Raw genomic sequence first — 14,663 nt, 5'->3', positions numbered from 1 at the left:
TTCCACGACTTTATAATTTTAGGGTTTTTCGAAAAAGAAGCTAATTTCATTTTAATTCACAACTCACCTGACGCATTCCCAGACTATTGGTCATTTCGACCGTTAGCGATGGTATTATTCTAGCATTATTCACATATGTATCGCCATTGCGATTTTTCGTTATATACAATGATGGATTGCCACCCATATCCGATGGTATAACCTTTATGAGTTCGTCCTTCGTCATTGGTGTCGTTGCTGTAATTACATGAATTATTATGTTAAACAGATTTACAACAACAACAACAACAATAATAAAGTTAGCATTCGTTAGTTTAAGTAATTTATTTGTTGTTTGCTGTGAAATTCTTTCAACAACAACAAGAATAATTCATATAATACAATAAGAATGCTGACAATAAAAAGTTATCTTTTTTTTGTGAATTTCAATTAATTTTCGCTTGAATACGCATTGTTACTCACTTATGTGATAGAGCACATGTTTGGATCCATTATGGCGCTGGAATGCCGCATTTGTAGGCACAAACACTGTGCATGGTCGCAGTGTTAAAGTGGAATTCGCAATGATATTTTGCTCTAGTAAACTATAAAACTGCAAAGATTGAAAAGAAGATGAAGAAGAATAACAATTAGTTGTATTTACAGCAGTAGAAATGGGTTATTTGCAATTATATGTGTGTGGGTATGTATATAATGTATAACAAAAATTAACATTTTCTACTTAGTGGTGCAGTCAAGTAGGTAGATTATAGTATATAGTAGAGAATAAGGTGAGAGTTACATAACTAGAAAACAAAATTAAAGTAAAAACAGAGAAAATTACTTAGAAAATCCATAACATCTTCGACTCGTAGAGGGCACCAAAGCAGTTCTAATATTAACTAAAATTTCAAAACCAATCTTTTTCAGAATCAATACTAATATTTGTAGAAGTTGCAAATAAATTGGCCTAATTGCACAATTCCATATAAAAATCGAACATTTCTGCAGAAATAGGTATCCAAAATATACTTCTTGGTAAATAAACAATTTTTCTATCTGCTCGTTTGTGGGTTCAATTAGATACACAATCACACAAACAAGTTTTGCTTCTGGCCTGGGGATCTAACTATGTGTACTTTATGTTTTTGGGGTCGCTGAATCCGAGGTCCATTTAACCCCATCAGGTCAGGGTTTTGACATAACTCTAAAATTAACCATTATGTAAAAAGCTTTTGTAACAATTCATTCACCGTATTGAATCCGCCGTTTTGAAACAATGAATTGTGGTTAATTTTTCAAAAAAGTCTACTGAAAGAACCATAGGCTATCCCAAAAATAGAGTTTCAGAAGTGTTTCGACGATTGGAAGAAGAGCATGAATTTGAATTGGGACTATTTCAAAGGCGACAAAATTAATGCATAGAATGAATAATTTTTATTTTTCAAAAACGTTTTTCAAAAAATGAAAATTACCGTTTTTTTTTAACATATCTAGGATGTATTTAGTATCATATGTATATTACCAACAGCACTTGGTCGAATACACAAAATTTAAAAAAATATATATTTTCTGACTATATAACGGTATTTTTCAAAACTTCAAAAGCACTATCGTGCTGATGCTATTTCATAAGAACCACCTAATCAATATCATATAAAAGTGTATCTAAAGGTCATAATGGATTTTTCAGAGCATGTAAAATGTCTCTAGCAGAAAGCTTTATCAGTTTTATAAATACTCAATAGCACTGGCTACAGAGCCAAGAACAAATCAGTTTTACTATTGATAACCAATTCTCATATTTTATCTTCACAACTATTGTGAAAAATATTCATAACTTTATTCGCGTTAATTTCAACGAATTTTTACTTTTTTACAAACATTTCTCATTTCATTTGCATACAAATATTTTTAATCTCTTTTTGACGTAGAGTGCGAGAGAGCTGTAAAGTGCAATTCGTACAAAAGTACGAGTATAAAATCACAGCTATAGCACTATAAACTGCAGCAGATAACTCGAATTGCACTAAAACGAAGCTTTCACATAAAAAAAGTACTTGATGGCCTAATTTTATTACAACAACTCGCAAATACTATACAGTGTTACTGGCTTAATGGAGCTCTTAAAGTAGTTCAACAGAATGAGTTTCATTGATTATCGTTGCTATTGAACGGGGTGTATGTACATTAGGGTAGCACATCACTGGAGATAATTTCATAATGGATATGTGGATGATTTTTGTGACAGCGAAACGGCTTTTTACTCAGCTTCTTATCTGCGGAAACTTAAGAATTCATGCTAACAGTTAGCTTGTGTAGCTCCAAAATTGTATGACAATTTGTTGAAAATCTTGAATATTTTTTGTGTTAAAGCTTTTGGAATTCATGCAGACGCATATATATGTATCAAAGCAACCAAATAATATGACATTATCATAGGATAAAAGACACTGGCTGTCTTCAGTCTGGCGCTAGTTGGCGTGCAATGGCTTTATGTATAATTATGTATATATTTATATACCAGCTCGTTGTAAGTATGTTTTTACTTGTATTCTAGCTGTTATCGAAAAAACAAGAAGCGCCGCCACCACCCTTATATCCTTTGTGTATGCACCCCCCCACTCCAGCGCGGTCGCTATGACTACAAAGTGCAAAAAACTAAAAGCGCAAAACAGACACATAACAGTACATGCAGGCATATGAATGTAGTAGATACATTTGCTTGCATAAACCAAAAAGGCGCCCCGTTGTTGCCAAAGTTTATTGAACCAGCTATTACATCACGCTTTTGCTACAACAACAACAACAACAAGAGAAGTGAAAAAAACACAAAAAACATTACAAGCTAAAAGCATTTGCAGAGTTTTCAGCTGTACAACAAACATATCGATGTATATGCACGAGTATATCGCTTCTGTATGCACAAAATATATTAACAAAGACAGCTTTAGGTTATACAAGATATACGGGGTGTGTTATAAATAACGTACATTTTGGAAAAAAAAAATATTTATACATCTATATTTATTTTGTTGCCTTTAAAATAGCCCCCATTCGATATTATGCACTTATGCCAGCGCTTCTTACAATCGCCGAAACACTTCTGAAACTCTACTTTTGGGATATGATTTGACTCTTTCAGCGATTTCTCGTATGCTTGTAAAACAACGGGCCTTTAAGGCTCACTTTATTTTGAAAATTTGTAGGAAAAAGTCATGTCTGGCGAATATGGAGGCTGGGGCATCGTTACAGTATTGTTTTTTTTTAGCAAAGAATTCACAAAAAAGGTTGAGCTTTTAACAACGAAAATCGCCAAGTTCATTAAAATACGTCTACCCTTAGGGGCTGCTACAGACAAAGGAAGTAATGAATATAGCTAAAAAATTGTATTCAGAGGCAAAATTAAAATACAAAAACTTCAGAGGCAAAAAAAAAATTGAAAATTAGATATCTAAAAATTCCCGTTATTTTTTGAACACACCTCGTATATATAAATATATACTTTCGTTTGCTTTTTGCATTGGAGATTTCCGCAAAAACCGCCTTGTTGTTGTTGTTGTATCTTCCCAAAATGCACTCACATTAAATTTAATATTGTTTGCGAACTGCTATTAGCCAAACAGCGTATTTTATCTGTGTCATTTTACTCATTCAATTAAAACTTGTTTGTTTAGAGCTCATTGTCTGGCGGCCAACGCAAACGTAGACGCACAAGCAGCTCGTGCAACGTGCGGCAACAAAGAGTTGGCTGTACCAACTCAGCCGGGCCATCGACCACCGTGACTAATCATTTGCAAACTTGCTGCAACCAACGGCTCTTTGTGTCGAGTTGTTGCCACTACCGTTAGCCAACTGTCAGCTGCACACAGCTGTTGTTGTCATTGTGTTGGTAGTTGGGCGTTGCACATTTGGCGCCGTTACACAAAATATTTTTGCGGCCAACACACCTTCGCGCAACCCTTAACCCTTAATATACCCCGCACAATCGAGACACAACCCCTCTGCTCAAGAAGTGCGGTGTCCTTCCGTTTGTCGTGCAACGCACATCCGTTTCATGTTATTTGTTGTTGTTATTCTTTTTTTGGTTTTTTTGTTGTGCCTCCCTTACACGCTGCACTTTGCATATGAGCGACAACACGCACATAGCAACTGTTATTGGTTTTAGTTGTTTTTGTTTTTGTTATTTTTTTATTGACGTTACAGTTTGGTAGTAGTTGCTGCCAATTGGCGCAGAATTTCAAAGCATAAAGTTTGTGTAAAAGAAAATTCAAATTATAGCCAACACTAACATCAGCAACACCACCAACAACAACAACACGAGCAGTTCATAGCCAGGAGTAGGAAAATTAATGAATTGAATTTGGTGTCATGGTCCTTGGCGGTGCTTCGGCGCTGGTCGCTCGTCTTTCACTGTTCGTTACCTCGCTTAATGTTGTTGATGTTGTTTAATAATTTTGCAGTTGTTGTTATTATTATTCTACTTTGGGTTGACTTCGTGTTGGCTGCCCTTACCTTTGCAGTTGAGTGTTCTAATTTTATGTGAGGGTAGGTTCAAACTCAATTCTGTGCAAGTTTCTATTTGTTTTTGTGCACGAGTTTGAGAACTCGTTTACGCCCGATTGTGCGCTGACTTTTTCTTTCTTGATTATGACTCACTGCTATTTTCTACACATAAATTTCTTACACCAACTTTATTACTAAATAATACTTTTGTTGTAGTTTCGCAAAGCTTTCTTTCATACAAAAGGAGAAATATTGATATTTTCATCAACTTTAAAGACACAAGTATCAAGCAAAGAAACTTGATTGATAGTTTTCGCTGCAGTTTTCAACTTCTCATTGTAAAAATATTAGTACTTTTAACTTCTTTTTAGTTTAAAATAATTCTATTTAGGTCAGATCAAAATTTGTGAGTTTTGAGGTTATTACAAATTATTTTCTTTAAAGAAACTGGGTATGAATCGAAAAAAGTTATGAGGAGTCTTCGTAACCTTTGGAAAAGGATTCCTCCCCAGTTTCACCCACTTCATTCCACTAAGTTTCTCGATCGAGTGCGTATACATATATGATCTTGAGTAAAACAATAGATTAGACCTAACAGTTGAGACAAATGATTTTGTATTATTATTAGGACATAGACTTTCAAACATCAATCAGCTTAATCGACTTAATCTTGATTGTTTACTTTAAATCCGTATCTCGGCTAATGAAACACATTCAAACCTCAAGATCTTCATTTATATATTGTCAAGGCTCTGCTATAGGCGAAGCAATTAGGAAGAGGTTTGTTAAATTCCCTAGAGATTCAACTTGAAGATGGACCTAGTTTACAAGAGACCGCCACGAAGAAAAGTCGATATAACTGACGCTCTAAAGATACCGACGAAACATTGTGGACAATCGACCAAAAGTACAACAATTCAGCAACTCTTAGCAATATTTGGAGTTACTTAGATGTAAAAAACTCGAAGTTTTTCGTCAATATGTAACAACAGATGAACTTATCATGAACCCCGGAATCCCATCGACAGTAATCTGAGTTGACTACTTGCGATAAGCCAATGAACTGAGTTGACTATTCGCGATGAAAGCGGTACCTAAAGGCGCTACAGTCAGCTGGCAAAGTCTATTTGGTGCTTAAATTTTCTAATGACTTCCGAATAATTTTCATCGACTATTGTGAAATAAGGAAATACCATAACCAGCGACTATTATATAACATTAATGGAACATTTGAAGAAAGAAATCGCGGAAAAATGGACAATTCAAGATATCACAAATCATTGGAAACAATTCATGGGTCTTATTGTCCACGCATCAACTTTATTCTCAGCGACCTTTTCTTACTATTAAACCTCCAGAGAATTTGAGATAAGAGTAAATATAATGCAAATGATGAGATAATCGCCGTTTCAGAGGCCTTTTTTCAAACACAAAACAGACCGTACTTTGAATATGGAATCGAAAAGTTAGAAGACCCTTCAATCGTTATATTATGTTCGATGAAAACTTGAATAATAAAATAAAATTTTGCAAAATTAAGGTAGGTACTGCCTGATATGTAGAATACATTTTGTTGCGTAAAAGAAGAAATTAAGGAAACGAAAGGGGAAATTCTAATTTACTTTTTTTTATACAATAAGGTTAAGGTTTAATAGAATAAGGTGGAGAAGAGGTTCTAAAAATACATGTAATGAAAAAAACTAGAAAAAATACAAAGTACATAGAAGGGTTTTATAAAGTGTTATCTAACATAGAAACCAAAATATTTTAAAGAAAATATATTGAAATAACCTAAAAATAGCTTGACTCGGTGCAAAAAGCATGCGGAATTGTATCTTATTTAACTACTTATAAAACCAAATGAGTTTATAATTGAAATATTATACGTAAAACATGCATATTTCGAGAACTCAATTCAGGTGAGGTTATATGTATGTGTATATATTCAAAAGCCAATAAGCACATGACCGCATGTAACAACTGTGTCTGTGTATTTGTATGTGATGAGTGAGCGCCCTGTATGCTTGGCTTGAAATGTATTTAGTCACAACCCGTGGAAGGCACGCGTGCAGCTACATAACTGTCATTTTCTGTACGCAGAACACCTTAGCAATTATAAAATCAATACATCAAAACAAAAGACAAAAAGCAGAAAAAAGAGCTGGCACGTTTTCCACATACTACATTATGGTAATGTTCTAAATGATTAAACAGACGCATAGACACACAACCTTGGGCATACATATGTTGTTAGTGTAGGAGATAATGACAGACGTTCAATCAACATCCTGAGTTGGCGTGTTCGACTACAGTTTAAAATGTGAAAGGCAGACAATGACGATGGCGATAAGAGGCAACCCCCGGAAGAATGTTGAAAAGCGCTCGAATACAAATACCAAAAAAAAAATTGCAGCTGGTGTGGAATTTAAAAAAAGAGCGAATAGAAAAACCAATTTTCTAATCATATCTGCAGCGGTTCTATCTATTATGTGGTGTGCTTTAAAAAACCAATTTCCTTCCACGCCCTCAGTGGCCACTGGTCATAGTGCACATATGCTCATATGTGCACTTTGGCAAATAGTCAACCCTCCGACAGGACGACGGTCATAATGGGCGACTCCTAATGGCAGCATAAAACCATCGGGCCAATGTAATCAGGCGACCGCTAAAAAAATACGAATAATTCAACCGCAAATATAAGTTTACTTATAACTTATTATGTACTTAGTATGAATGCATGTGTGTGTGTGTGTGTGAGAGTGTGTATTGGCTTGGTGTGCGCAATTAAATGCAAGGAACGTACAAAATGCTATGCGCTACACTACGCAGCAACTGAATGCAACGCAACCAACCGTCTAATGAAACTTAATTCAACTCAACTCAACTCAACTGGAAGAACAAAACTAAAGGATAAGGAAATAAAGCGCAACTCAACGCAACTGAACGGAACGCAACGCAACGAAATGCAACTCTTCAAGGATATCTTACCCTAACAGGTATAAGGCGCCTCAGCGTTGTCGCCTGAAAGAAAAGAGGCGATAAAACAACATTTATTTCTTCTCATACACACACACACATCATACCCTGGTTATATTTGTATGCATATGTGTGTGTAAATATGATCGAGTATGTGGATCCTATAAGTGGCTAAATGGGTCTTGGGTAGTGTTTGGGTGAGTGTATGATTGGCTGGAGCTTCAGTAACGAACTAACTAGTGTTATATATTGCAAAAACGAGTATGTATATGAGTTGTAGAATTGAATTTTATTCGCTTAAGTGTATATATAAGGTATAAGTATATAATACATATTCTAGAGTTTACTCTGTGGGTGTATTTATGGAATTTAAATTTTTTTAAATTGAACGTAGAATATTACATGGAACAAAAAGAAATAGTTTTTATATGTAAGTGGGTGTAAATCTTAAACAAAATGTATGTATCTTCTCCGAAAAATTACAAATTACATCGAATTTACAAATCGAACAAACAACTGGTATAAATTGCATAAACTGGTATAATAAATAGCAAGAGTTTGTACGACTTCAATGAGGAATCCATTCACACTCTTGTATTAAATTCACTTCAATAATTTTGTTGTTTCTTTCACATGTAAACGTTTTTAGAAGAGATAGTGAGCAGATAGTGATTTGCAAAAAAATTATTTGGGTCTGAGACTTAAATAAATATGAATATAACCAGGGTATAGCAGCTTATTAAAAAAAAGCCATTCTTCTACGTAGAGATATAATTCATAACATTATTTTTCGTACTGAAGTTGGGTCGTTTTAGACCCAATAAATATTCCTCAAAATTAAGCTTAAAAGCTGGGTGTTTTTTTCTATAGTGATCTATTATTAACCCACCGAATTCGAGACCTGATGTGTAAGAACCCCAGTACCACTATCTGACGACTTGTCGCCGCAAGTACCTCAGTCAAATAATTATATGTGCATGAACTTTTTGCAAAAAAATTAAAGTTTACAAAATTGCAAAATATTTCTGAGTATGCAGGTTTGTTATTATTAATGTATACTATATAAAAAACAAAAAATTAACAAATTTCAAAATATTTTTTAAACTATAAAACAGAATTGAAGTTTAGGCTAATGGTAAATATTTATATGTGCATTTTACTATTTTTACCAGTAAAGCCTATACATTTGAATTTAACTAAAAGAAATATTTATTTTAATAGTCAGTAGAATTGTCCTTATATTTTAAAACTAAATTAAGCCGCTTAATAAGAGAATTAACTACTGACTGTAGAATAGTTATGTAAATATTGGCAAATTCTTGCTTTATGGCTAATTTAAGGTGACGTACTGTCTCAAACTGCTTTCCGTTGTGGAAACAGGAGCAGAGAGGTTCTCCCAGAGATCCTCATTAGGATTTAGGTTCGAACTCAATGCTACACATTGTAATACCGGAATTTTCCGGTCGTTAAAGATGTTCTTCGTGTGGATTGAAGCGTTATCCTTTCGATATGTCCAGTTATATGCCGTAAATATTGCCAGCAAATTTTATTAACTCGCTGTCCAAAAGATCTACATTGATATTAGAATTCATTTGAGTGAATATAAAACATGTAGATAGCTTTCCACAGCAGCAAAATGCAGCCCATGAAATCAAGGTACCGCTTCCAAAACATAGCTTGTAGTAGGACCGTTGTTCCTGGTGCGAATCTCTCCAATATTTCTTGCAATGACCTGGGCCGACCAAATTTAATTTTTTTCGTCACTAAAGACTGTATTCTATCACTCATCGGCACAGAATTGGTATTTATTTGCAAACCTCAAATGTGCTTTATTGTGTCTTTCTTTAGCGTTGTTTTAGGTGCCATGGAGGTGTGTTACAGAAACTGATTTTTATGTATAATTGGAAAAATTATATTTATTGTGATTTTCTGTCTTAACTAGGTCCATATTTGATCGCTGCTTATCATGTCCGCAACTACTAGCCGTCGAATCATCCTTTCGCACCGTTCATCAATGTTGTTTTTCGTCCGCTGCGTCGCACTATACCATAATTAGTGCGGTTTTTAAGAAATTTGGAGATACAGTTCCGATGTTGCTTTGGTCTAGAGCCATTTTGGAACCGCTTTTATGCATTCCTATGATTATTACTTGTTCCTCGACTGATAAACTAGTACCACGAGGCATTTTAGGCTTAAAGTTAAATAAATGTAATCAAGTATTTAATAATTCATTAAGTTAATGCACCTACAATAATTTTGAAAACAAATTTTAGCAAACAAGTTTTTTCTGCGACACTATCAGTAAGAAAGATCCGCTAAACTGATTTTGCACATATAAATATGTTCCATGCAATACCCAATTCACAAGCACATTCTTAATGAAACTTTAACTTTGTAAGTATGAAACAATTTTCGTTGCATAGTAACGGTAAAATATCAACCTTTTATTCCACATTTACCGAAATCCAAAAAATAACAGTGAATAAGGAATATAAACAAAAACCGAAATGCACATATAATTGTTTGACTGGGGTATCAGTCTTTTTACAACATTCGCTGAACAATGTAAACATTTTTAAGTCCAGCAAAAGTCACTGAGATCCGAAGGAAAAGTGTGTATGAATTCCTTCAAATATTTAAATCAAATACAATTACAATTAACAGGCCAAAGACCTATACAAACTTCGAAGATATAAAGATGAGCCAATGACATTGGGCTCTTTAAGGTTTTATATTTGAATTAATAGCGCTTAAAGTTTTTAATATCAGTTTAAGCTTTAAAGGTTCAAACTCCAAAGAATCTTCAAAGTCTTCATATAAGATTTGATGCTAGATTTCCGTCTAAATTTTCTAGGCAACTCATCGCGAACTTATTCAGTTCCAAACCGCAAAAATGAGCCTTCTTAGTCTACTTATGTATATGAGTTGATCGCCTTGGGTTTATATTTTTAAGCGTTCTGACTCAGCAGGGAACTTTCTCAAAGATTTTTTCGTAGAAAATGCGAGTTCCAATAAAGCACAACATTTAAAAAACATACTTCCAAGGTTGTGATTCATGCTATTTTGAAATCGAAAAAAGCTTTCATACCGGTACTTCGAAGTAGTAATTTCTAAGTTATAGGGCGTGTGCCGTATATACCAAGTGCCGTTCGAAAATAAGTATTCTCATTATCAATTCTTCCACAAAAAAAATTATCAAATGAGTTACTTAAACCAATGAGCTATAAAAGTAATTCAGTGTAATGCACTGTCACATTTATTTATACGATCCATCATAGTCACGTCTTGAATTAGAAGAATTACATGCAGGCGCTGCTTTCTTGATTGCATTAAACAATTGCGCAGTATGGCTAATTTAATTTTTTTATTGTTATTAGTTGATGCACACAACTTTCGGGTATCATTTTCATTTACAAAAACAATAAAAGTTGTTGTAATGATATAAATGCTTCACGCGTTAATTTTCGATCAATTAAAAATGCTTTCGTATCATTATAAAAAAAGTGGGAAATTAAGACGATAGCTTACAACAACAACAACTACTTATAACATGCACTTAGCAGAAATATTAGAAATGCAGAAGCTTTGTCTGTCTGATGAAAGTAATTCTCAATTAACACTTCCCCAAAAGACACACATCACCACGTCGTCGTATGTTTGCATATGATATCCATCATAGCTGTGAAAAGTGAAACGGGATCGGACATGGCATACACACACACACACAGGCATACAATTAGTCAGGCATACACATCTACATTCTAGAGATGTATGAAGTTCACTTTTTCCTTGCAAGTCATGCCCATAGACAAGCGCTTTGACTCTTGCTTTGATACTCGCACTCGCATAAATGTAATAAACACCCCCTCATAATACAACTAGCCGACACAATCGATGTGGCTACATTAAGGTCATCGTCACGTTGTTGAGCAGTTTAAATCTTAATTAAATTTAATTGAAGTAGTCGCTGGAGCACTTTGCCGCTCCCGAATCAAGTGTACGCGTGCACACTCGCACACGCACCCATACATATGTACATATATGATGATTACATGTACATTTAATCATAGTCATAGATCCTGCATTCATCATTCAGCACGTTCCATAAATGCAGAGTTGGAGGCCAAAAGCGACTGCCCGGTAAACAAAGGCAACAAATGGGATCTAAGTGCCATTAATGTCAATCGCAGCAAAGCGTCCCACACATGCGCCAGCACACAGTCGCACATACATATGAATATGAAATATTCTCACACAAAGGCACGCCCACACATGCTCATAGACATTTATGTATGTATGTATGTGTGCCTGCATTTACATGCAACATGCATGCTTCTCCCACACACATCTGCATTTAAATGCTTTTCCATGCATTTTTTTTATGTAAATACATAATTTGCTGCTTGAGAAATACAACAACAACAATACTGTTGGTTGAGTATGTAATATGCCAATGTTGACAAGTGGCTGCCGCTGAAAGCCGGCGCTGGCTGAGAATTTCTTTCAACGCACTTTTTTTAGCGACCGAGGCCGGGCCGGTGGGCTGATGGCATGACTGCAAGTGCGGTTACACACCCATTTAACAAGCATAACTGCATTTATATATGTACATGCATACATATATTAAATACAATATCCATTTATATGCTGTGTATGTGCTTGTATAAATAGTTTTATGCCGACTTGTAAGATTCTGACAGGAAGACGGGTCAACGCTTTAAATGCAAAGGTCAATTACTATGCAGAAATTACGACATTAAATTAAGCAATTTGTTAAAAAATAAACGGAAAGTGCAGAACGCAAAGTTCGCATATTCAATTAAGGAAAAGTGCAGTGCAGAAGCGAAAATATATTTATATACTCGTATATCCATAGAGAAATGAGATTGAAAATTATGCGGTTTACTTCAAAGAATTTTGTTTAAATCGCGAGCGTCTAGAATCCGTTCTGTGAATTTAGCTTGTAGCTTGGACAGCTTTAATTGATTTCTTATAAATATTATACGAGTCCTGAAGAGTGATGTGTACTAGTTATCCACAGCTCGTAAGGTTCTCACAACATACATGTTCCGAACCATCGAATCAAAGCTTCATTGAAAATTGTCTTCTTAGATGGAGTTTAATAACAAAAGATACTATTTAATGAATGAAGATGGAGATGTATAGATAGGCACTAGAATGTATAGAATGAGGTCTACAACTTAGCTTCCATATTTGTAGAGATCTGTTTGCATCCCAAACTTATTCTCAACTTAAAATGTCACTTTTTGAGCCGAATTCTCGACATTTGCGGGAAGTTGTAGACCAATATATAGACAGATAATACATAATATCGCGCTCGTGGGCCGTAAGCGAGGTAAACATTTTCACAGCATTTACAAAGAAAGCTCAACCAATAATACATCACAAATCTGAACAAGGCACCCACAATTTATTGCTTACGTATTTACTGGTTCATCAGCATGTTAACCAATCTTCAAATACGTAATATTTGCGTATTGGAAACAGAGTCACCAACATGAAAATATAATTCTTCATAATAAATTACTTCCGATGTAGATATCGGAGACACAACAATGGTACAGGAATGATTTTTTTTTTTAAGAAGTAATATTTGCCTAAACCCATAGACCAATCAGTAATCCAAGATTGGAGTCATATTTGGACCACTAGAAACAGATCTTTGTGAAATCAGTTATGATATAATTTGATCTCTAGTGTCGACAGAAAGCCTTGAACAAATGACAAATCTGATTAGGCGTTTAACCAGATTATATTCCGGTGGGGATACGGTGGGGAAGGAGTTTTAGCTGTGATCTCTCAAATTAGGTACGATCAAAAATTAAGTGTTTAAATGGTTTTATCTCGTATTCTTCCAAGCTACTACAATCACTGCCATACAGTAAAATTTTGAATCTTATCGCGTGTATATCTGATTGGATAAATACCGGTCAACTAGGAATTTAACTAAGGAAATTTACTCAAATGAGTATATATTTCATCTCATTAAGAGCTACCGTACACCAGGAGCAATTAGGGTGCTTAAAACTATATCTTGAAATCATGTTTTTTAATTTTTTTTACTTTTATAGAAATATAAAAATTCAAGAAAAGGTTGAACATACTACCCAGGCGACACCCAAGATCACATACTTGGATTTATAACCAGTAAAGGTGATATTTACTCATTATAAATCCAAGTATGTGATCTCCTCCTTTTATGAAACAAGTTTTGATAGTTAGAGGTGTGACTGACTGTATTTTAGAAGAGGCACTTAACACAATTTTCCTACATTTAAAACGCGCTTAATGTGACTTGAACCGTATGGAAAATTAAAAATAATACTCGTTAATACCTCAAGTGCTGACAAAAAAAATAAAATTTTCTCAAAAAACGCAAATACAAATTATGGTAATTATTATGCCTTCTGAACTTGGTTGTCAACATACTTTCTTCATATGAACATATAAACTACATATGTTGTTTTTTGTGTCTATTTTTAACAAACTGCATATTTTGGTTTTTATGCATGTACACATGTTTGTGTGTAGCTCTGAGCATAAGCGTTTAAAATGTTCGAGCGCATTGCAAACATTAATGATGACTTTCAACTACAAAAATTTCTTTTATTTCACGCTGTTTATTTACCTTGTGTGCCCATTTCCCAGTTAGGCTTTTTTCACTACACACACACACACTTATTACACTCACGTATGTGTAAATAGTTTGTGTCATTTTTGTTGTTTTTTCGCAAGCTTATTTATGCATATGTACATTTGTACTCAAGTTGACTTGCAGTTTTATTTTATTTTTTGTTGTTGTTTTTTGTTTCACTGTAACCTAAAATAACAAAAACAATACGAAGAACACATTTACAATTGGAAAACTCTGCTGTTAGCCACCTGGTTACCCTTTGTCACACACTCAGTTTAATGAACGCTAAAAACAACAACAAAAATACGTGATGTTGTTGTTGTTGGCAGTTGTTTTACGTCGATGCTAGAAATTTTGGCATTACTTGACTAACAGAGCGCAACGCTTTTCGGCGCGTTACAATGAATGGCATGGAATGACAGTGTAAAGCCAGAGAAGAGCCTGAGGTAATACTAATCATATGCGCGTAAAATACAACAATAACAATAACAATATGTAAATGAGTTGAACTATTGTTTGTAGTGTGTGTTTATATATATGTATATGT

The 14,663-nt window shown here is 34.5% G+C and overlaps 1 protein-coding gene across 7 annotated transcripts in view; it reads right to left on the bottom strand.

Moving 5' to 3' along the window:
- LOC105213285 (fasciclin-1) overlaps positions 1 to 14,663 on the bottom strand; it is a 43,121-nt gene that overhangs the window by 19,827 nt on the left and 8,631 nt on the right. For all 7 annotated transcript variants that reach the window (XM_054226149.1, XM_054226154.1, XM_054226150.1 and 4 more), the window contains exons 3-4: positions 463 to 592; positions 68 to 237 (exon numbers count right to left, since the gene is read on the bottom strand). In XM_054226149.1, coding sequence (XP_054082124.1) covers positions 68 to 237; positions 463 to 592 — 300 coding nt within the window. The remainder of the gene's footprint in view (positions 1 to 67; positions 238 to 462; positions 593 to 14,663) is intronic.

This window comes from Zeugodacus cucurbitae, chromosome 2 (genome assembly GCF_028554725.1).
Source record: "Zeugodacus cucurbitae isolate PBARC_wt_2022May chromosome 2, idZeuCucr1.2, whole genome shotgun sequence".
Classification (NCBI taxonomy): Eukaryota; Metazoa; Arthropoda; class Insecta; order Diptera; family Tephritidae; genus Zeugodacus; species Zeugodacus cucurbitae.
This window is presented reverse-complemented; position numbering and strand designations above follow the sequence as displayed.